A 24,428-nucleotide genomic window follows, 5' to 3' on the forward strand; every position below is an offset into this window, starting at 1 on the left:
CAGAAAATAGGCCAGTTTTCTTAACGCGGTTCACTTCCTTGTTGAGAAGTACGTCCGTTGGCTATTGTGCTGTGTTCTGGTATTGGCCTTTAGCGCAGTACAGTTGGTGAAGGTGTATTTTTAGTTAGGTGGGATTGGTATGTGACCTTTATCCTTTTGGCTCGAGCAGGTCTTGGGTGAAAGTATTTCAAATATTAAAGTTCTGTTTTCTCTATTAATTTGGAAGCTGAAGAGAAAAGTGTCCCTGCATACTACTCTGCTCCATGTATATCTCCCAGAGTCAACCATTCCCTTTTAAGTTTGTAAAGAAGCATAAGGTCTTGGCTAGCCGATGTGGCCAAAATAATAAGCAATTAGTGGAATTAATGGTAAACAAAGAGATGAACTCTTGCCAGTCTCAGGTAATGGAGGAATCTTCTGAAGAAGATGTTGGTGGTAGTGGTGGAGAGTTTAAGCTGTTTACTGAGGTTCTGAAATAAGCCTTTCCCCTAATGGAGTCGTTTCTGACATGAAACCGGAGGTGAGACCTTGCAGGTATTTGAAAGGTGGGAAAACTAGAGAGTAATTGTGCGAAAGACTGAGGCTCGTCATCCCTCATACTCCCTATGACCTGGTATCTGAACAGGATAACCCAGTTTTGCCCGTTGGTAGAATTGTGCAGTAGAGCAGATTGTGTGGAAGCAGCAACAGTAGTCAGATTCCTCATCCCTTTCCATTAGAACCAGAAAGGGGTTTTTTTGTTGTTGTCGTTCTGCTTCTTTTCTCATCTAAATTTCTCCCCGCAATACTCCCGCACAGTAGGGACCTGTAGTCTTCTGTGGCCCTGGTGATTCGATAGCTTTTATTCCAAATGGAGGAAGCGTTGGCAACCCTGAATGGAGTGTAAGGTTCTTTTCAGCGTCTTCACTCTGTGACCAAGCGTGAGTCCCAGACCCAACATGCTTGTGTGCTTGGCCATAAAATGAAGAGTAGCTTTGCTTCCTCCTCCACAAGCAAGGAAGAAAATGGGATAGTGTCGTTAATGGTTCTTGGGTGAAAGCTGCCACGTTCATTTGAATTACATTTTTGAAGTGCTTTTAATTAGTCACTCTGTCCCCTTAGTTTTTCTCACTGAAATAGTACAGTTACTCGTCTTATAAGGTGTGTTCATTCCCAGCCAGCACTTGATACCTCAGGAAGGAAAGATTTTTAACTTTTCTGGAGTCTGTTTGCTAGGTGGCCTTATTAGTATAGTGGAGGTCAATAGTCACTAAACAGTTGCGTATAAGGTATCCTCATGTCTAATTAAAATTTTAAATAGCGGCCTTGTAAGAGCTGATGTTCAATGTGGCTATTATTGCTGGGACAGTGTGAACCATCAGGAAGAAAAATAATGTTCAGTGCAAAAGATTAAGGAAGTTCTTCAGAGAGAAATTGTAAATAATTGAGTTTTTCTGATGAGAGAAAAGTTAGTTGTCATTTGGGCATGCCTTAGGGATAGGTGAATTATGGGGAACTAGTTTTGTGGGCATATTGGAGATAAGTCTGTTAGTGGCTTTCTTGCGACTAGGTACCCTATCCCAGATTCCAGAGAAACCGAAACATTGTGTAAAGAAATCAAAACCTTCCTGATTTTTCCTTGACTATCACATCTGCATTTTTGTCTAGCAATTTAATTAACTCTTCAGTCTTAACAACTTCCTCATTTTCGTTTCGGTTTTGTTTTTACCAGGTGCCCTTGTTTCTTCTCAATAGTGTCAGACTTCCTGTTCCCACCGATACTTCCCAGCATGTGCTGAAGTGGTGACAGCCACAGACCTAGAATTTATTATAAAGCAAGAAATCTATTTTCAAGGTAAGTTCACTTTTGTTTAATATCAACCCATTCTTCCAGTATTCTAGTTTTGAGTTCCATAGACGGGAAGGAATAAGTGTGGATTAGGTGACAGGTAAGGCTGTAAGCAGGTACTCTGATTCAATTCAGTATGACATTCAGGTTCTACTCCTTTAATGGCATCAGATAGTAAATGTGGTGTCCCAGAATGTCCCCCTATCCAAAGCTGATAAGCTTTCTGGGGAGGGAATGCTATTATTGGGAAAGCATTTGGTTCAGCATAGAGACTGAACTTCAGAAGATCTGGGTATGTAAAATCTGGGTATATAAAATATTTAGTACAGAGCACTAAGTATCACAGGTGGAAATTACACACAGACCCTGTCCCACGAGGGGTGCTCATTCTATGAATATAGAAGGTGGGGGAGGACTGGAGACAGACGCATCAGGAGCAATGAAACATTAAAATGGCATAAAGGACAAATGTGCAATACTCAAAATAACAAAAGTCAGTAGAGTGCTGAGGTTGAGGAGCAAAATTTATCCTTGTGATTCAGAGTTTGCAGCATTGGTTACAGAGTCACTAGCTTTCCTGGTGTTCTCTGCGGTCTCATGCTGCTGGTGCTGTTCTTGCTCCCGCCGGGGCGGTGAAAAGCAGGACGGGATAAGGTCACCCCGATGGTACAGAGGGGAGCCCGTGCTGGCCCTAAGTGATGGGAGGAGGGATGGTGGCTCATTCAGACGCAGTGAGGGGGCCCGAAAGTGCACAGGAAGGCAAGGCTACAAATGTCGGATGGTTCGTTCGGCTCCGGAGGTGATGAGGGGCTGAGAAAGCACAGCCCGGGAGTTCCTCAGCCATGGTGGGAGGGTCGAGGGCCCGCAGGGTACACGTTTTACTCAGTCACGATGGAAGAGAGGGGCCGAGAAGAGAGGGGCAGTGGCTTTTATACCCAGTCTGGCGTGCACCTGGCACAGAGGGGGCTGGCAGGGAGCTCCTCGGCTGCGGTGGCGGGGGGCTGTGGATGCACAGGGAGGCGAGTACCAGATGTTCTTCCTCTATGGTGCAGAGGGGAATCGGTGCTGCGGTCCCCGGGTGGCAGGGAGGGTAGACTGCTCGCTCGGCTGCAGTGAGGGAAGCTAGACTGTGAGCCCACTGTTGGGTAGGGACTGTCTCTATATGTTGCCAACTTGTACTTCCCAAGCGCTTAGTCCAGTGCTCTGCACACAGTAAGCGCTCAATAAATACGATTGATGATGATGATGATGATGATGCGGTGAGGCTGCAAACGCCCGATGTTTCATTTGGCTCCAAAGGCGAAGAGGGTCCGAGAAGGCACCGCAGCGACTCTCATACCCATCCCGGAATGCCTTCTTATTTATCCATTCCTTTATCCCAGACTGCATCTTTTTTTATAAATCTAAATTGTTTTTGTTGTTCAGGGGGTTTACCCCCTCTGGACTCGAGTTCACTTGTGTATAGGATAGGTGTCTCCCTCCAAAGCTGCTCACACTTCGAACGAGGAACTTCACACCAAAATAGTTCCACTGGGTTTTCGTAGAGAAGGCAAGTCCTTTCACTCGGAAGGGCAAAGTTTGACTAGGAATAGTGGCCCAGTGGATAGAGCAAAGACCTGGGAGTTGGAAGGACCTGGGTTCTAATCCTAGCTCTGCCACTTGTCTGCTGTGTGACCTGTGCGAGTTGTAATAATAATGATAATAATGGTATTTAAGTGCTTATTATGTGCCAAGCACTGTACTAAGTGCTGGGGTGGATACAAGCAATTCAGGTTGGACACCGTCCCTGTCCCACATGGGGCTCACAGTCTGAATCCCCGTTTTACTGGTGAGGGAACTGAGGCACAGAGAAGTGAGGTGACTTGCCCAAGGTCACAGAGCAGTAGAGCTGGGATTAGAACTCATGATTTTCTGACTCCGAGCCCCAATCTCTAGCCACTACACTATGCTGCTTTTTCTGGGCCTCAGATTCCTCATCTGTGAAATGGGGATTAAGACTGTGGGCCCCACGTGCATCTATCGAGAAGCATCGTGGCTCAGTGGAAAGAGCACGGGCTTTGGAGTCAGAGGTTATGGGTTCAAATCCCAGCTCCGCCAATTGTCAGCTGTGTGGCTTCGGGCAAGTCATTTAACTTCTCTGGGCCTCAGTTGCCTCATCTGTAAAATGGGGGTTAAGACTGTGAGCCCCCCATGGGACAACCTGATCACCTTGTAACCTCCCCAGGGCTTAGAACAGTGCTTTGCACATAATAAGCGCTTAATAAATGCCATTATTATTGTTATTACTATCTAGTCCAGTGCTTAGAGCAGTACCTGGCACATAATAGATGTTTAACAAAACCACTAAAAAATAGAAAATATACCATTAGACATTTTGCTTTTTGCTGATTGTTTGTTTTGTTTTTATAGTGTTGATTAAAACACTTACTATGTGCCAGGCACTGTACTAAGCACTGGGCTAGTGAAGTGGACCAAGCTACTTGGTTTTGTGGGAGTAATAGAACAAATTCTGCGAAAATCAGTTCAGCTGGTCAGAACTCCAGACTGGTCCTTCTCAAGGCCAGTTAAACTCATTCCGTGTCCTGGTTGCAAATGCCGCAAGATGAATTCACTCCTTATATGATCAGGAGCAGTGTAGGGATAGCTTCAGCACATACCAAGTGGATTTATGCAGCCATCTAAACCCGCACTTGAGTTTACCAAAACTGCATATTCTGTTGGCTTTTATGGCGATTTTGTTGGTGAAGGGGCCAGCTTGGAATGAAAACACAGATGATATTTGTGTTCCCCATAGTGCAGATTTAGTATTGGCCGGGACCAGTTTCCCTAATAGGCCGAGGGCTTGGCTTTGAGAAGGAGGAGTTGGGCTGAGTTGGCCATGCCTCTGTGGTTGGCCCAAGTTGAGGAGGGGAAGAGGGATAAGACCGGGTGTGTAAACAGCCATCTCGAACTAAAGCCAGGGTATTCAAGATCTGGTGCTCTAGAAAGGAAAGAGGGCCCACCCTGTCTCGTGTCAGACCCCCTTGGGCGTTGAAGCTTAGGAAGGGGGCACACAGTTGTCATAAATGAGATGGCACTCTAAGGCAATTTCTATTTAAAGGTGACTTTTCACTTTCCAGCTTCTTGCTCATAGATCAAAATTTGGGGGGAGCGGGAAGCAGGGGATGTGATGCAAGAAAACTGTGGGAGAGGGTTGTTTTTAAGGTTAAAAAAAAATTCAAAAAGTGAAATCCAGCCATGGGCTTAGTGAAGGAGCCAAGAAAGATACTTCCAAATGCAGGCTGTGGTCTCTTGAAATGTATTTTATTGAAAAGAAAGCATTAATGACCTATGCTTCCTCAACATTTTCTACACATCTTACGCTATCATCTTTCATTATGTATATTTGTTCATCGGTCTGTTTTCTGCAATGAATCTTGTTCTATAATTAACTCGGCATGGAAGGCTGGAGTGCTGGAACAACTCCCTTTAATAAATTGTTTAATGCTTCAAATTGTAGATTTGCCAAGCCCCTTTTCTCTCCACTCAACCCTCCCTCCACTTTTTTTGTGTGTTTTTGCACAGACTTGGAGAGTTTTTAAATCAAGCCAAATGCGTGCCTTCCGTTCATATCCCACAAGGGAAGGACGGCTGCTTATCGGTCGTTCTGTCCTAGATTTTTCTCCCCATTTGTTTAATATAGTGTCTAGACATGATCATTTAATGAAGAACCATCAGATGTTTCCCAACTGTGGTTTGACCTGGACCTGCATACCTTGCATGGTAGAATTTGCAAATTTACTCTACTAATGTGCCCGTGTGATTCTTAGATCTGCTAATCTTCTAAAAAAAAGAAGTGAACTGAGGGTGGGGGAGGTTCTCAGGCACTTCTTACAGACCTTCGCGCAGGCAAAGAAAAATCTTTATTTCTTTTCGGGTTTCTCATGATCTCTCTCAGCTCTGACATGATTGGGTCTCTGGGTTGGGACAGAACAACTCTTGAATTTTAATTTGGCCAAAACACAGTCAGGCTACTTTCCTGTCTCGGCGTAGGATGGGATTTCTGGAGGACAGAAGAGTGGCTATTAGTTATGAATATTTTAGTCCTTTTCTCTTCCAAAGTTCACATTTGGGCAGAGAGAAATTATTCCAAGTTGGAGAAAGGAAGAGTGAGTGGTGCGAGTCTGTTTATGGTGGGAGTTAGATCTTCAAATGAAGATGAGGGTGTAACCCTGTGAGGAAACATCAGCAAAGACAAGGCTTTTAGAGATTGAAAGGTAGCCTATCAGTGAGGGCACTTGAAGCTCTCAACTGCATCCCACCCACCATTGTATTCAAATTGAGTGTGTTCCACCAAGTCTGAATTTTTCCCTTTTTTAAAATGCTAACCACATGGCAGAAGTGGATGCAGTGTGATGTGAGGAGGAAAGGGTTGTTCCGTCCCTATTGTACTCTCACAAGTGCTTAGTACAGTACTCTGCACACAGTAAGTGCTCAGTAAACGCCATTGTTTGCTTGATTCTGGCTGTGACTCTGAACCTACTTAGGCATCCGCGGCTGAAACTTTGTAACCTCTTTATAGTATCTCTTACCCTTATGTCTAGGGGTCAGCAAGTGGTCCTCCCTATTAGACTTAGAGGTAAGTGGCAGGTTGAGATGGGGATGGTTCTCTGATGACTTAATTGTAACTGTTTTGTGATGCTCTTTCCAGAAAGAATCCCAAATATATGCTTAGAATTCAGTTTAGGTTTTGTTTGGATACTTTGTTCTCGTCCAAGTGCTTAGTAGAGTGCTTTGCACATAGTAAGTGCTCAATTCGATTTAATGAATGAATAGCCTTTTGGTTTGGATGAGCCAGTTGTGAAAGTTTAACTCCATTGAAGTAGTGTGATGTGGATACTTGGCCTGGGGATATGGCTGTGGTAAGCTCCTTGAGGGCAGGAATTGCTTCCTATGCTTATGCTTAAGCACCTAGTACCCTGAGAGCCCATAAATGACTCCCCCCCCCCCCCCATACCTCCAGGTGATGTTGCTGAACAGATAGTTAACCAGGCCAGGAAATAGTGGGGAAGGCTTATTTGTATTAGACTGAAAGTTTAGTTATAATTAAAGGCCTGGGTGATACATTCCCTCATATTGAATTATTTACATGGTTAAATGGATGAGAATTGCAAGTGCCAGCAGTGTATGTTGTACAATCTGAAGAAGTGTTTTGGACCCCATTAATCATGATAATTATGTCTGAAGCTCTTTGAGTAATCTAGTGTTGTCAAAATGGTAAACCCAATCTTTTGTGTAGCAACCTGTGAAATCTCTGTTCTTGGTTTTTCTTGTTCAGGGAAGAATGTTAATCCAAAAACAGTGCAGAACCCAGAAACTTTAAGAAATGTTTCAGTTAATGATTTAGAAATAGGGCTTAGGTTCCTCTCTCTCTTCTTCCCCCTTTCCCCGCTCTCCCCCCACCCTGCCCCCCCATCCCGATTAAATCAATTCAACTTGTGAAAATAAGTCAAAAGTTTTCTTTTTGAATAGTCTCAAGAAGAAGCTTATTACATCTCCAGCCTTGTAAATACTACTACAGTTCAGTTGTCAGTTATGCCACTGTGCTGTAGCTGAAATAAATGCATGAAAAATGTCAGTTTGATTTTTTTCCCCTCATTCTAAGTGAGAAGACTTTTTATTAGAGGTGATGGATGTCCGTCTCTTTAAACAGTCCTTTACTATTTTCTGACTCACTGTGAAATCATGTGTTCTGAATTTTCAACACTTAAACTTGTAATTTTCAATGTATTGTGTTAAAACACATTTCTAATTTTGGCGTTTTCTTTTCAGTTTTAATCCTAAAACTGGAAATGCTATTTATAAAGTGCCGTGCATGGATACAGAACTTGCATATGCTCTGCTTTCCACGCTGAATCAGATAACTCTGGATGGGGGTGGGGAACAATAGCTGGCTATTTTCAGATCTTTAAAGCCTGGCAAGAAGCACTGTGTAGGCCAGCCAAGGTGGAAGCTGCTTTGCACTTTCCTGGCAAGTGTTTGGCTCTGAACTGGTATCTAGGCCCCAGATGATATGAGTTTGCTTTTTGGCCTTGCCAAAAAAAAGTTAACTCTCTCTGGTCCCTGATGCCAAGGAATAAACTTGACTTCGATGGGGGCTGTACATTTTGTCCTCTTCACCATGTGCTTTCTGGCCCACGAACTTAAAAGCTGCTCTGTCATCCAGTGAACTTTATTAAATGTCATTCCAACTTAGGATGTTGAGTTGGAGTAATAAAACATACCGGTCTTAGTATTTAACCTCTTTCGTCAGTCATGCGTTAGAAAACTGAATACCTTTTTAAAAATAAGCAGTACCCTAATATGGCTGGTTTTGCTCCCACATCTTCTAGTGCTTTGAATCTGATTTCTTTTTGCTTATTAGAATGCGAAGAACTCTGGTCCAAATCAATTACCAGAGTGGTCCCCCCACCCCACCCAAGATTTCCACTAAGAAGTCCCCAGGAACCTAAGGGAGCTTTCATTCTGTAGCTTGATGCTACAGAGTTCACCAAATGAACCCTTTGGGGTCTTAAAGCGAGAAGTGGGGTGGAAAAGTGCTCAGATGAGCTTCAAAGAGCCTGATGGATGGGTGGAGCAATTCAGAGTGAGAGGTGGGAGGTGGCACTTTGCCCCTAAATCAGTCAGTGTCGAGTTCTGGCTTTTTTGTACTTGAGGTGAAAATTTTCAAGGGGACGAAAGAGAGGTGAGATTGAGGAAATAGGAATGCTTGGGAATGCTTAGGAATTAAAAAAGGAGGGAATGATTTGAACATCTAGAAATAATGCCTCCTTGTGGCAAACTGGAGGCTGGACTAAGGAGGTGAGATTGCTCATCTCATTGCTTCCTTTTTCTCTGAAGAGTGTGAGGGATCCTTATTTATTTATATTCATCAGCACTTTTACGTATTCCGTTACTGGGTAAACGTATACGCCCCCTCTAGACTATAAAATCCTTGTGGGCTGGTATCGTGTCTACCAACTCTTATTTTATTTTCTCAAGCACTTAGTACAGTGCTCTGAGCACAGTAACTGCTCTAATACCATTGACTGTGAGCCCACTGTTGGGTAGGGACCGTCTCTATATGTTGCCAACTTGTACTTCCCAAGTGCTTAGTACAGTGCTCTGCACACAGTAAGCTTTCAATAAATACAACTGATTGATTATTCGATTATTTGTCTTTACTCAATTGTAAATATTTTTATATTACACTCTCTCCCCTATTAGAGTGTAAACTCTCCATGGGAAGAAAACATGACCTTTCTTTGGAACTTCCCAAGTGCTTAGTACAGTGTGTGCTCCAAAAATACCATCACTAATATTTCGAGTAATTAGCTTTCAGAAATCAGCTTTCATGAGACGTTCACTTTAGCATTTAGTTATCATGGGGTGGCTGTTGTTAACTCCGAGAATATGCTGAAACTCGAGAGTAACTCTTTTTTCTTGTTTGATATGCATTTTGTTATATTTTTATGAATGTAGGTAAAGGGTGTGGCTAATATGCGAAGAGCTATTGCTGACATGAAGTACGCTGTAGATGTCTCTCTAATACCCTTCCCCATTATTCCTCAGCCCCACAGCACTTATATATATTATCCATAATTTATATTAATGCCTATCTCCCCCTCCAGACTGTAAGCTTGTTGTGGCCAGGGAATGTGTCTACCAATTCTCCCAAGAAGTCAGCACAGTGCTCTGCACCTAGTAACCACCCAGTAAGTACCACTGATTGACTGATTCCTAGGGGCTTTTCTGACCTTTTACACCCTCGTTTCATCCTCCCTCCACCCCCTCACCGTACTTCTGGTCCAGCGCCCTTCCAGTCCCCGATCGCCATCCTCCTCTAGGGTAGCCACCGGCATCTCTGGGCGAGTCCTTACTCTCCTATCCCTCCCTACCTCCCGGGAGTAACCACATACCTTGTCTTCCTGCTGCTGCTCGTGCTACACACCAGCAGGGACTGGGAGGGAGATGGCTTTATCAGTGATTTTTCTGAAACAAGAAGTGCGTTTGAAGGAAGACAGGCAAGGGAGGCACATTGTTACTATTCTGGAGGGGGAGGAAAACTGCTCAGAACAGGGCAAAGCAAGAACTGAACAGCACCAGGGGAGGGGTTTGAATTCCCTACAGGGATTGGGTGTAATTTCACACGGGGCTTTTGGATCTTGGGCCATGTCAGTAATTAGCGCATGACATATCTCCAGACTTTATTCACTGTGGTCATTCCGGAATCAGGGGTGCACACCTGTAATACCATATTTGTGGCGGTGGTCACTAAATGGCTGATTTCAAGGTCAGTGTGGCTTTTTGGGAGGGCAACTTTTTAAGGGGAAATACAGTACTGGGGTAAAAGCTATTTACACTCCCCTCAAACTCTCCCCAAATATCAAGATTGCTTTTTTAAATTCCAAGGCTCATTTTCATTTTTAATTATCTAAAAATCTTAAATCCGGTTAATGTGCCCCAAGGCCTAATGGCAAGGATTGCAGTTAGCAAGGAATAAATTGTTGAAAAGCGGAGTCTAAATCTCTTGGCCTCAAGTTTAAACCTGTTGGGAATGTACTTCCCGTAAACCAAAATACTCGTATGTATTCGTGAGGTGTTCCGTTCCTTTTTTTTTCCATCAAATAGCGACTTTTTTTTGCGGAGACTTAAAGTGGCAGAAGATTTGGTGAAGGGCTGCCATTCAAATTGAACATGGTTCAAGCCAAAATAAATTTCATTTCTGAGTTCCTTTATTGTTCCAGTATTTCATCCTTAAAGGTTTAGTGGTCCTTTACTTTGTAGCTTTTCAAGTGGAGTTCTGAAGTTGAGAGGCATGCGAACCTGAGTGCAAGAAGATGGTGGCAGCAAGTGAGATCATGTTCTTACCCGTTGAATGAAATGGCAAAAGAGTTTTGTTGGACTGTCATTTAGGTAAGGTCCAGTTTCATAGAAGATTAGGAGAAGGCCTATTGACTCTGTCCCTTCACCCACCCTTGGCATTTAGGCATGTATAATCAGTTGTATATTCAATTATTTCTTCAGCCATTTCAGCCCAACCTACTTCCTCATGTCTCCTTGTGTTTCTTTGTGCTCCTTTTATTTGTAAACCGCTTATGACTTCCTTTCTTCCTTAGATTTCCCTAGATTGTAAACCCAGTGAGGGCAGGGACCATGGCCCTTTGCTTCTGGGTTACTCTTCCAGATACTACAGTGTCCCGCGACCAGTAGGTGCTCAATAAATACGGTTGTTTGAGTGGCAACTAACTCTATTATTCAGCCAGTGCAGGGTGTCTCCCTGAAGGCTATTGAGTGACTCAGGTCTGCCCTGCACTCGGTGGGGCTGTCACACTGCCATTCAAGAAGCAAGTGGGCCGTGTTGCGGGATAAACCTGCTTGAGGTGCCGTTGGATTTTTCCAACACAAAATTACTGGATTAAAACAGAGTTCAGACATTAGAGCGCTAGGCTGAAAGTCAGGAGGCTTGAATTCTAGTCCTGACTCCTTTTCTGCCCCATCAAGTTGGATTTGGCTAGTGATATTGCAGCTGTGGTCCTCGTCAGGTTGCCCGTTTAAAAAAAATGGACCCAATGTACCCACCTGTGCTCTCTTTATCATGGAGGCATGAGAGTAGAATGGGATGTCAGCAAATTGTTTTCCATAAGACATTTGTAAGGATGAATTGTGGACCCAGTAAGGTGTCCTAAGCCCCTCTGAGCAAAGAAGCTATAAACCAAAGATCAGCACCCTCTGGTCTGCCAGCTGAAATTACCATTAGCCCAATTTGGTGATTCATTAGTGGGTTTTGGCTCAGGTTTGGGACTTATCACTGGCTCTATCTAACTGGGACCCAGCTGCAGCCACTGAATCACAGGCAGCCTGGAAATGTTAATTAGTCTGGATTTGGCATGTCCCCCACCCCCTCTTCCAGGACTCGACTGCACCACCCCCTTGTTGTTAAACATTAGGTAGCTTTGGGCTTTTTTGTTTATGGCAGATTTTCCTTTTGCACGTCAGGGGCCTTTTTAGGCCGTTAAGGAGAAGAAGAAACACAAGATTGAAAGATGTTTTCTGACTTGTCATCCCGTCTTGTTTTCCCTGAAATATTTTGAACAATTTTAGAATCATTCCAAGCTTTCTGCTTTCATTAAAGGGCACATTTTATACATTTTCTCATCGTTGCTCTAAAAAGCTCTTCCTTCTCTTTCTGTACCACTTTAGAGCCCAGTCCTCTTCTCTTTCCCCCCTCTTTCTCTGACCTGTATCCTTATTACCACTGCTCTTCTTGAAGAGGGACGGTCTCCATTTTGATTTATCTCTCCCTGCAAGACGGAAATAATGCCACCCTTAATCATCAGCCTTTGGGTTGGTCGTTGAGCAGCTGAGAGCTCCAGGCTTGCTTCCCCTTCTCACCCTTCCCCCATGAACAACAAGTCGTCTTCTAGAATAAGTCATAAGAAAATCGTCCTAATGGCTTCAGCCCTTTTTTGCAGTGAAATAATGAGTTCTGAAGATTGAGTACCCACCGTGAGGTGGACCCCCGTGCCTTCTTGAGGGGAAGTGCGGTCAGAGAAACCACACACGTGCACTTCCACAGCAATTAGGCTCAACCATTCATAATCCTTACATTTAGTTCCTTCCCTGCTCTTTCAGCTTGCACCACAGTTTTCTTGTGAACTCTATGCTTTGCTTAGGAGCAAAAACCCAGTCTCATCTCCAGCAATTGTTCCGTCAGGCAACTGCCAAACACTGTATCCTTTGGAAAGCGATTGAGAAATGAATAGTGGATGTGGTAATTGGGTGTTTGAATACTAATCAACTATAATTAGGTAAAGCTCCAGAGGAGCTGGGATCCATAAGCCGAGGCTGGTAGTTGGAATTACTGCCTAATCAGTGGTTTACCTTCAGTGCCGTCTAAGCTCAGTTGCTGTACTTCAGCATGGAGGCGTATGTGCAGAGAGCAGAAAAGACCTGCAGTGAGATGACAGCAGGGAGGCTGGTTGATGACATTTTTGTTACTGAACCAACTCCTTCACCCATGGGTACCAGAAGCCTGGTCTTACGCAAATAACCAGACGGTAGAACTGCTATATGCACTCACATAATTGCCTCCACCGCACAGTCACCTGCGACGCTAGAGTTTTGAGGAGGAAATAAACTATTTTTTTAAAGTAGCATTAGCGGGGGGTTAGGATGCCTGCGATACAGGCTCCAGCAGTGGTGTCCTTTTCTAGACTGTCAGATCCTTGTGAGCAGGGAATGTGTTTGTCTATAAGCCCTATTGTGTTGTACTCTCCCTAGGAGTTAGAACAGTGCTCTTCACACAGCACTCAATAAATAGCATGGATTGATTGACCGACTAATTGAATCAGCACCGTGGAATAGGAAGAGAACGGAAAAGGTGGGGTTACCATTGTGTTCTTGCTATATGCAGCATCGGGGAGAGTGCAGTGCAAGTGCCCTCTTATCTTTCTCTTCCTTCTTCCCTCTTTTCTTTGTCCCCAGCTAGCATCATTGCTAGACTTAATTCCCTACATAATAGCCCCCCACACCATTTTTTAGTTGCAAAAATAATGGCAAAAGTAGGGCGGTTATGCTTCCCTACTAAAAAGGAACAAACCACCAAAAAATAGGAACTCATAAAGCTACCCAAATAATTTTTTTTTAACTTGAACAGTTTACACAAACCGGGGATATCCAAGTGCCATATGTGAAGTTGTCTGGTCGCAAAGGAATTTCCAGAGGGGTAGCACAAAGCATGTAGCTTATTTCCGTTATTTTAGACCACAGTGATTTAAAGCAAGAAGCCGAGGAATCTGGAAAATAAAAGTGCTTCATCTTTGGGTATTTGGAAACATTTTTAGAGGATATGCGTGTGTTGGCTCAGTTGCATTTGGCAAGTCACAGTAATGTAGCAGGCTCACAGAGCATCTAGTTTTCATGCCCTAACTAGGTATATTATCATTCTACTGTAGTACGAAGGAACTGGAACAGTAGAGCTTACTTTGAAAGGACTTCATGCCAAATGCCGTACCACTGGCCAGACCCAGCCACGTGACCAAAAATAGTTTCTGCCAGTATACTCCTGGTTTATTTTGGGAGTCAGGGAGCTCTTTAGGGATGATGATGATTTGTGAAGGCACGGTCACGTGGGCCTGCCTTCCCCAGACTCGAGACGTCTCAGCCTGCTGCTTCAGTACATTTTAGGACAAAAAGTCTCAGGGAAAGTATGAAAATACAGACACACGAGTGTCGTCGTTGACTTTGGACAAGGGAACCGAACGGCTCGCTTCCCCCAAACAGCCAAAAAATATTTTTCGGCCTAACAGCGACAGCATTGACTCTTCAAATTCCATCGTGGAAAAAAATTCTCGGGAGTATACTTTTCTTGTTTCATTTGTCAAGTTTTCTTGTGAAGAGGCATTTGCCAGTCGAGCCCTTCTGAGAGCAGCATTTAAGCTTGCATTTGTCCCGAGCGGTGAGGTGTTGAAACAGAGCTGCTCTTCTTTGGTGGAGACTTAGGCTCAAGATCTCGTCAGAGATTTCATATTGGGAATGAATCGTTTTGCCATGAAGTCAGACTTTGCCAGCATAATGTGCGTTTCTGGCAGCTGGACGCAAGCTGTGTAAAGAATTCATGCACTGAATGTCCTTTGGCATTCAGGGTCTGGTGTCGTTCTTTTGAATAAGCAACCCAAAAAATGCCCCCAGTGAGCGCTGTTTGGTGAGGGCTAAAAATACAGTTTTTCATATTTACGTATGAAACGTCTTCCTGCTCCATATTGGGAAAATTGATCAGGGATGGAGGAGTTTATAAGTGGGTCCAGAAGTTGTAAGAAAGTCTGTGTGTCGTCCTCTTTCTTGCTAACTGATAATAGTGTTCTGCACACAGTAACTGCTCAATAAATATGATTGAATAAATGAATTACCCTGAAGTATATGATGAGAAGAGAAGCAGTGTGGCCTAATAGAAAGAGCACCACAGGACTGGGAATCAGAGGGCCTGAGTTCTAATCCCAGCTCTGCCACGTGCCTGATGTGTGACTTTGGGCAAACCACTTCCCTGTGCCTATTATCTCATCTAGAAAATGGTGACTAAATCCTTTTGCCTTCTCCTCAGACTGTGAGCCCCATGTGGGACAGGGACTGATTAACTTGTACCTACCCCAGTGCTTGGTACATAGTAAGCACTTAAGTACCGTTATTATTATTATTATCATCACTTAGTATTATTACAAGTGAATAGGAGCAGCATGGCCTAGCGGCAAGAGCACGGGCTTGGGCTTCAGAGGTCATGGGTTCTAATCTCAGTTTCGCTACTTGTCTGCTGTGTGACCTTGGGCAAGTCACTTAACTTCTCTGTACCTCTGTGCCCTCATCTATAAAATGGGGATTGAGACTGAGCCCCCTGTGGGACAATCTGATTACCCCAGCGCTTAGAACAGTGCTTGGTACATAGTAAACGCTTAACAAATACCAGAATCATCATTATTTTTAGCCTCTAGCTGGCACTTTCCAAATGCCAGAACACACTTCATGTATTCCACTTCCTAGACACACAAGGATATCCTTGGGTGATAGACAGCTAGTCAGGAGCCAAAATAACATTCCACTTCCGTGGCTCACTGACCCGGCCAGTTGTAAAGGAAAGCCAGTTTGTTTTTAGTCTGCTTTCCATGTATCAAGTCATGCCGCTGACCCTGTAGAGATCAAAATCGAAGATGCTTGTAGGAAAATGGACAGAAATAGCATAGCCATCAATGGGGCAGACACCTTTCTCCCCGCGCCTTGCTCGTCTTTGTGGCTAGGCTTTGAAGGTGCAAAGTGAAAGGAAGGAGAGTGAAGAAGAAATAGAACCGAAATAGTAGGTCTAGGCCAGTCTCTGGGGCTCCTCAGAGTTTCTGCTTGCATTTCTCCTCACCGTACCTCGTTCTCGCCTGTCCCGCCATCGACCCCCGGCCCACGTCATCCCCCTGGCCTGGAATGCCCTCCCTCTGCCCATCCGCCAAGCTAGCTCTCTTCCTCCCTTCAAGGCCCTACTGAGAGCTCACCTCCTCCAGGAGGCCTTCCCAGATTGAGCCCCTTCCTTCCTCTCCCCCTCGTCCCCCTCTCCATCCCCCCTTCTTACCTCCTTCCCTTCCCCAAAGCACCTGTATATATGTATATATGTTTGTACATATTTATTACTCTATTTATTTATTTATTTAACTTGTACATATCTATTCTATTTATTTTATTTTGTTAGTATGTTTGGTTTTGTTCTCTGTCTCCCCCTTTTAGACTGTGAGCCCACTGTTGGGTAGGGACTGTCTCTATATGTTGCCAATTTGTACTTCCCAAGCGCTTAGTACAGTGCTCTGCACATAGTAAGCGCTCAATAAATGCGATTGATGATGATGATGATGATTTCTAGAGGGTCAGGTCAGGGAAGTTATCAGGCAGTCTGCTCTGTCGATATGTCCCCTGTTTTCTCGTCTCCCCCTCCTACCCATTCCTCCTCCACTCCCTGGGCCACGTCACCAACAATTGGTATACATTCCTGCAAGTCACTTGGCAGAACCTCATAGACACTGACTGTGGTTAGAGCACTGTACTAGATGCTTAGGAAACATTCAGAAAAAGTGTAACATTTTCCCTGCCCTCAAGTAACTAATGAGGGAAAACAGACTTAAATGAGTGGGACTACCTAGAGGCCATCTTTACTGTGGCTGCGAGCCCGCCGTTGGGTAGGGACCGTCTCTGTATGTTGCCAATTTGTACTTCCCAAGTGCTTAGTACAGTGCTCTGTACACAGTAAGTGCTCAATAAATATGATTTAATGATTAATAAATCAATAACCAATAACAGATAAATACTTAGGAGTGCTGAGTGACTGGGGGATTAATTGGGGATATCATGAACAACATGGTGTTAGTGGATTGCTTAGTTCCACTCACACTCCCCAGTCTCTGTCTGGCATGTTCCTTTTGGGACTTAGAAGGCGTAGTGGCAGGTGCCCAAGAATGCAGCACCCACAGGGCGAAGTGTGTGTGGAGGAGTTTTTCTACCTGGGGCCTATGCACGATAATAATACTAATAATTATGGTACTTGAGGAGCAGCGTGGCTCAATGGAAAGAGCACGGGCTTGGGAGTCATAGGTCGTGGGTTCAAATCCCTGCTCTGCCAGTTGTCAGCTGTGTGACTTTGGGCAAGTCACTTAACTTCTCTGTGCCTTAGTTACCTCATCTGTAAAATGGGGGTTAAGACTGTGAGCCCCACGTGGGACAACCTGATCACCTTGTATCCTCCCCAGCGCTTAGAACAGTGCTTTGCACGTAATTAGCGCTTAACAAATGCCATTATTATTATTACTTAAGCGCTTACTATGTGCCCAGCACTGTTCTAAGCACTCAGGTCGATTCAGGGTAATCAGGTGGTCACAGTCCTTGTCCCACATGGGGCTCGCAGAATTAATCCCCATTTTACAGGCCCAGTGAAGTGACTTACCTGAGGTCACACAGCAGACAAGTGGCAGAGCCAGGATTAGAACCCATGACCTTCTGACACCCGGGCCTGTGCTCTGTCCACTACACCAAAGTGACCACAACATGTGCTGTAATGCCGTGACCCCGCGCCGGGCCTTTGTAGCTGCTGCGGTTTATACACTTGCACTGAAATGGGTCCTAGGGGGCATATATTGCCAAACAAGCAATAGGCAAAATAAGAGCATAGAGAGAAGTAGTAAAAAGGGAAATTAAATAAAAACAGAGGCATACCCGGCAACGCTAAAGGGCGAAATGGTGCCTGAACTGTTGCTTGCAAGCCACAGGAATAGCTCTTGGGCTGCTCTGGTGTATCCTGTGAGACTTTTGGCTCCTGACTGTGAATGCAGCTCTTTGGCATTTCCCCTGGGGCTCAGAGTGGAGGGGCCAGAGAGCCTTTCAATATACTCAATCAATCAATCATTCGTATTTATTGAGCGCTTACTGTGTGCAGAGCACTGTACTAAGCACTTGGGAAGTACAAGTTGGCAACATAGAGAGACAGTCCCTACCCAACAGTGGGCTCTCTGGCCCATTGCTCCAGTCCATCAGACAGTGGTATTTATTGAGCGTTTACTTTGCTCAGAACACTCTGCTGAGTGCTTGGGGGAGTACAGTCCCGGTTGGTAGACCTGATCCCTGCCGTGAAGGAGCTTACAATATGGGAACTATATGTTAGGTGGCAACGCTGGCCATTTGCCCGTTGGAGTGGTGGCTTAAAATAGAAGTGCCAGACGAGTTCGTCGTGGGCAGGGATCGTGTCTGCCAACTCTGTTACAGTGTATTCCCCCAAGTGCTTAGCACAGTGCTCTACACTTAGTGCTCAATAAATACCATTGATTGAGTTGCTGGAAGTGGCTGATTTCTCTGGAGGTAGAACGTAGGAGACGCTTCCAGTCTTACGTTACCATTTGTGCTTATGTGGTTGCGTAAGAACTCCAGACAGTGTTTTCTAATGTCTACCAAATGCACTGAATGTCCTTTGGCATCCAGGGTCTGGTGTCGTTATTTTGAATAAGCAACCCCCAAAATGCCCCCAGTGAGCGCTGTTCGGTGAGGGCTAAAAATACAGTTTTTCATATTTACGGATGAAACGTCTTCCTGCTCCATATTGGGGAAAATTGATCAGGGATGGAGAAGTTTATAGGCGGGTCCAGAAGTTGTAAGAAAGTCTGTGTGTCATCCTCTTTCTTGCTAACTGATAATAGTGTTCTGCACACAGTAACTGCTCAATAAATATGATTGAATGAATGAATTACTCTCTGCACACAGTAAGTGCTCAATAAATAGGATTGAATGATTGTTACTTGTTCCCTCTCTTTACATGTCTTTCCACCCCTTTGATGTTGACTGACTTTGTTAAACTCCCTTTTATTACTGACCTTATTCCTGGCTCTCTTTCACTTTTACCTCACCCCTCCCTAGGGGGAGGGGAAAGAGTTGCTGCTGCTTGTGCCCCCGCCACCCCCCACCATGTTGCTTTCACTCTCTCATCTCTGCATTCAATAATCAGTGGCATATATTGAATACTTACTTTGTGCAGGTTACTACTAAGCACTTAGGGGAGTACAACAGAATTGGTAGAAATGATCCTTGCACTCAGGGAGCTCACAGTCTAAATCTGAGACAGAAAGCTTGTTGTGGGCAGGGAATGTGTCTGTTTATTATTGTATTGTACTCTCCCAAGAGCCTAGTACAGTGCTGTGCACATAGTAAGCACTCAATAAGTATGATTGCCTGACTGACATTAACATAAATTACAGGTTGGGGAAGGAACTGAGTAAGGAGAGAGAAATCACACTCGTCCATCCCAACCATCTATTGCAGCTAATAGTCTCTGATCCCCCGCCCTCCTGATCCTGCCTCTGCTGCATTTCTGACTAACTCTGATGCCGCCTTCTCCTTCCTACTCTCACTCTCTTCTCTCTGATCAGTAGATCAATGGTGTTTATCGAGCACTTACTGTGAGCAGAGAGCTGTATGCCGCACTTGGGAGAGTGCTTAGTGGAGCTGGTAGACACGATCTCTGCCCTCAGGGAGTTTATAATCTGGTGGACCTTGAGAACTTCAGCCTCCATGTTACTGATATTTCTGAGCCCCTAGCAACCTACTTCCTCATCTTGCTCAATTCTGCTGACCTCTTGCTTCACCTCAGCCATACATCAAAATGGAACCACGTTAAATCTCATCATCTCCACAGAATACTCCATCTCTAACCTCACCAACTTGGACTTAAAACTATCCAACCACAACCTTTTGACTTGCCACCTCATCCACATCCTTGAAATTCAGTCATCCCTTCCCCACCACAACCTCGGGTCTCTGGACTTGCTCAGCCTGTCCCCGGTTATCGCACACCCTCCTGGACTCCCTACCACCCATCCTTGTTCTCCAACATCCCGTCTACACCAAACTCAACTCCCTTGCCTGCATTCCCCATATCATTTTCACACCACCAACCCTGACCCCCCCAACACAGCCCACTTCCTCTGCCCCTGCACCTGTGCAGATGAGACTACTGGGGAAAATTTAGATCCTGGGCCACCTTCTGTCACTTTAGATTCCCTCAGACATGTTAAAATGAACTCTGTCTTCTGCTAGAGAATTTTTCCATTCTCCTTTCATTGACTGTCTTACTCCCGAACCTCCCTCCGACTTTTCCAGATCTCTGGAAGCCCCCAGGTCTGTGTCCAACCTAATTTGCTTGTATTCACCCCAAGGTTTCGTGCAGTGCCTGGCACATAGTAAGCACATCTGCCAAGCTAGCTGTCTTCCTCCCTTCAAAGCCCTCAGCGCTTAGAACAGTGCTTTACACATAGTAAGCGCTTAATAAATGCCATTATTATTATTATTTTATTACTGAGAGCCCACCTCCTTCAGGAGGCCTTCCCAGACTGAGCCCCCTTTTTTCTCTCCTCCTCCCCATCCCCCCGGCCCTACCTCTTTCCCCTCTCCACAGCACTTGTATATATGTTTGTACAGATTTATTACTCTATTTATTTTACTTGTACATATTTACTGTTCTATTTATTTTGTTAATAATGTGCATCTAGCTTTATTTTTATTTATTCTGATGACCTGACACCTGTCCACATGTTTTGTTTTGTTGTCTGTCTCCCCCTTCTAGACTGCGAGCCAGTTGTTGGGTAGGGACTGTCTCTATATGTTGCCAACTTGTACTTCCCAAGCACTTAGTACAGTGCTCTGCACACAGCGCTCAATAAATACAATTGAATGAATGAATGAATCTGTGAAAGAAAGGTGGCAAGACAAGCACAACTTAACAATCCTGTTAGGATATACAAATTGACCTGTAGCTAATAGATTTGGGGGGGTGGTATGAGAGGGGGGGAATCTGTCAAGACTTTCTGGGGACAGTAAAGCCAGTTCTGTTTTGTCAGATTCCATGTTGTTAGCTAGGATACTTTGGGCAAATAACATTTGATCTCTAGGGGAGACCCATCTGCTCTGTCCCTACCTGAAGTCCTAATCCTTTCTTTGATACCATACTTTTGAAGAAATGAGAATAATGAGGCGTCTTTCTTGTAGTCAGGGAACCAGGAGACCTGGGGGTTGGAGCACAAAGCCACAAAATCCCCTTGTCTCCTTGGGTGTTGGTCGCCTTGGCTGCAAGAGGACAGCAGTGAAGGCTGGTGATTCACACTACTTGGAAATAGGAGTTGCCAGTTAGTGAGCATGTGGCATTTGTGTAAGTTTGCTTCTTTTGTTTCTTTCAGCACTCCAAGCCTTTAGAAATACAGATCTGGCCAACAAATCCTCCACTTGGGCTGAGCCTCCTGGGTTTGGAAATGACAAGGCCAATCCAACAATTGTTATCCTTGAATGATGTAGTCTTCCAAGAATTAACCTTGCATTTAAATACAAATAGTTCAATCGTGACTCTTCCAAAAGGAAAATAACCCATGGGTTTGTCATTTTCCACCCTGAAAGCCTCTCTCTCCCCCTCACCCCAGCACTTGGGAGACTTCAAAGGCCCGCAGAAATGCAGCACTTTTAGAAATCATGTAGAGACATGCCCTTTGTGTTTTCAGTAAGGGTGGAGGATGGAGAAGAACCTTGATGTGATTAGGGGGAAAAGAGGGAGAGAGTAGCAGCATGGCGAACCTGGGAGTCAGAAGGACCTGGGTTCTAATTCTGGCTGTGCCACTTGTCTGCTGGGTAACCTTGGCCAAGTCACGTAACTTCTCTGGGCCTTAGTTCATCTGAAAAATGAAGACTGTGAGCCCCATGTGGGACATGGATATGTCCAATCTGATGGTCTTGTATCTGCCCCTGTGCTTAGTATAGTCCCTGGTACTTACGGTATTTGTTATCCTGTGATTATTCAGCATATTGCTAGGCCTGGGGAACTCCATTTGAAGGTGGCCTGTGGAGTCACCCAGGAACTTAGAGCAGCACTTAGAATAGTGCCTGACACTTGAAAAGGCTTAACGAATACCATAGTTATTATTAATTATTTAACTTTGTTGGGGTGCTTAAGTCTTTCACCTGGATAATGGTTGCTTTAGCCTTTCACAATAGGTAGGTTCCCTCCCTCTTTCCTTCAGGCTGTCTGTCTCCCCTGCTCCCCCCCGCCCCCGAAATATTTTATATGAACCACACGTTCAAATTTTAAATAAAAGGCTTGAAATATCTTCAGGATGTGCCATCCATGTCCCCCGCTCTAGGCCGTGAGCTCACCGTGGGCAGGAATGTGTCCTATTGTACGCTCCCAAACGCTTAGTACAGTGCTTTGCACACAGTAAGTGCTCAATAAATATGATTGAATGAGTGAATGTTTTCCCTATTTCAGTTGCCCCTTGAAACTTTTTGAGGAGGAAATGTCTTCATCAATCGTATTTATTTATTTATTGAGCGCTTACTATGTGCAGAGTCTTCATTATTATTGTTATAATCATTATTAGTGTTATTGTATTTAAGTGCTTGCTATGTGTTAAGCACTGTTCTAAGTGCTGTGGTAGATACAAATAAATCAAGTTGGATATGGTCCCTGTCCCGCATGGGGCTCACAGTCAAAGTAAGATCGCATGGCCACGTGGCCATAGGTCCAAATGGCCAGCTCCACCTCCTCCTCCCCCTCCCAGAAAATCGAGCCCTTTGGGAGTGTGAGACCCGTGGGCATTTGAAACGTTTTTGACCTTTGCCATGCAGCCTAATGTGGGTCTGTATGGTATCCTTATGTGCTACGGTCAGCATGTTTTAATTATTTCCCCTGAAATGTCTCTGGGTTGGAGTAGTCTTCCTTGATGAGTTCCGCACATGAATCAACCTCTTTGTAGCCTATGTTTCAGGAAGAATTTTCGGAATTTCCTTTATTAGATCTAGTATGCTAGAGACACTGAAAGAGCTGCATTGGCTTGGGAGGTAAAGCAACGTGGCTGGTTCAGAAATGAAAGAAGGGTGCAGTATAAATCAGGAAGCCTTTCACCCTGTTCATTTTGAGCCGGGTTGACGAAGAGAGACCAGTAACAGCGGATTTCACATCTGAGCCCTCCAGGACTCTCCCTCCGGCTCAAGTTGTGTGCCCTGGTTTTTTTAGAGAGTGAACTGATGTATAATAATAATAATAATAGTGATTGTGGCGTGTGTTGAACACTTACTATGTGCCAGACACTGTGCTAACTACCGGGGTGGATGCGAGCAAATCGGGTTGGGCACAGTCCTTGTCCCATGTGGGGCTCACAGTCTTCCTCCCCGTTTTACAGATGTGGAAACGGAGGCACAGAGAAGTGAAGTGAGGGGCCCAAGGTAGCACAGCAGACAGGTGGCGGAGCCGCGATCAGAAAATGCTTGTGGGCAGGGATCGGGTCCGCTGACTCTGTCGGTATTGCATTTTCCCAGGCGCTTGATCCGGTGCTCCGCACCCAGTAAGTGCTCAGTCAATAACACCATTGATCGATCGGTTGTTTTCCAGGTTGGTCGGCGCCCACTGATGGCATGTTGAGACACATTGAGCAGCAGTGGAGAGGGTGTGCAATTGGCAGGGTGCCGCTCTGAAAGCCAGACTGCCTGAACCATGGGCCAGTGCGTCACCAAGTGCAAGAACCCTTCGTCTACTCTGGGCAGCAAAAACGGAGACCGGGATCCCGGCAGCAAATCTCACAGCAAACGGAGCACGGGCCCCAGAGATGATCACTCCCCGGCCGGGGGGAAGTCTGGCGGGGACATCCTCGTCAACGGGACGAAGAAGGCCGAGGCGGCCACGGAATCCGGCCAGCTTCCGACTTCCTCTGGGGACGCGGGGAGGGAGCCTGGGCAAAGCGCCCAGGAATCTTCGGGGCAGAGGATGGAGGAGCTGTTTCGGCGCTACAAGGACGAGCGAGAAGACGCCATCCTGGAAGAGGGCATGGAGCGCTTCTGTAACGACCTCTGCGTCGACCCCACGGAATTCAAAGTGCTCGTCTTGGCTTGGAAGTTCCAGGCGGCCACCATGTGCAAGTTCACGAGGTAAGTTCTCGGGGGTTGCTGTGGCCCCGCTGGGTGATGGGACCTCGTCGTAAAGGAGAGGAGGACAGGAACCGTGGGACCCAGCGAGGCCTGGCAGACAGGACCGGAATGGAAATTGGGAAACTTGAGGTCTAGTCATCATTCTGCCACAGCCCGGGTGGAGGGTTTTGGGCCAGTCATTTTAACCTCTTGGTTTCTGCAAAGCAGACAGGGTGGGAGGATAAGCCATATAAATACTGACTACCTTGGTCTGAAAACTCAGTGAAGCAAAGCCATTTGAAGTCCATATCCTGAAATATGTGCCCAATCTTTGGTTTTCTTCTCTTTTTTTTTCCCCCCCTTGAACCATGGTTTACTCACCCACCAAATCATCAGTGACTCTGTGGTCAAGAAATCCTAGATGTTACATAGTTTATTTTTCCATTGACTGACTACTGACCCGAGACCCTGAGTTTGAGTGATAATGTTTCTCTTTCAAATTTTGAGGTGTTTTTTCTTTTTAAGGTTTTTGTTAATTGCATAGTATGTGCCAGGTACTGTACTAAGCATTGGGGTAGATGCAAGGTATTCAAGTTAGACATAGTCCTTGTCCAGTATAGGGCTCATAATC

The 24,428-nt window shown here is 45.1% G+C and overlaps 1 protein-coding gene across 1 annotated transcript in view; it reads left to right on the forward strand.

The window, feature by feature from the left end:
- The window catches only part of DCUN1D3 (defective in cullin neddylation 1 domain containing 3), a 48,551-nt gene that overhangs the window by 15,745 nt on the left and 8,378 nt on the right, over positions 1–24,428 (forward strand). Inside the window, exons 2-3 of the mRNA XM_038762454.1 lie at positions 1,712–1,834; positions 23,286–23,818. Coding sequence (XP_038618382.1) covers positions 23,388–23,818 — 431 coding nt within the window. The 5' untranslated portion in view covers positions 1,712–1,834; positions 23,286–23,387. The remainder of the gene's footprint in view (positions 1–1,711; positions 1,835–23,285; positions 23,819–24,428) is intronic.

This window comes from Tachyglossus aculeatus, chromosome 21 (genome assembly GCF_015852505.1).
Source record: "Tachyglossus aculeatus isolate mTacAcu1 chromosome 21, mTacAcu1.pri, whole genome shotgun sequence".
Taxonomy (NCBI): Eukaryota; Metazoa; Chordata; class Mammalia; order Monotremata; family Tachyglossidae; genus Tachyglossus; species Tachyglossus aculeatus.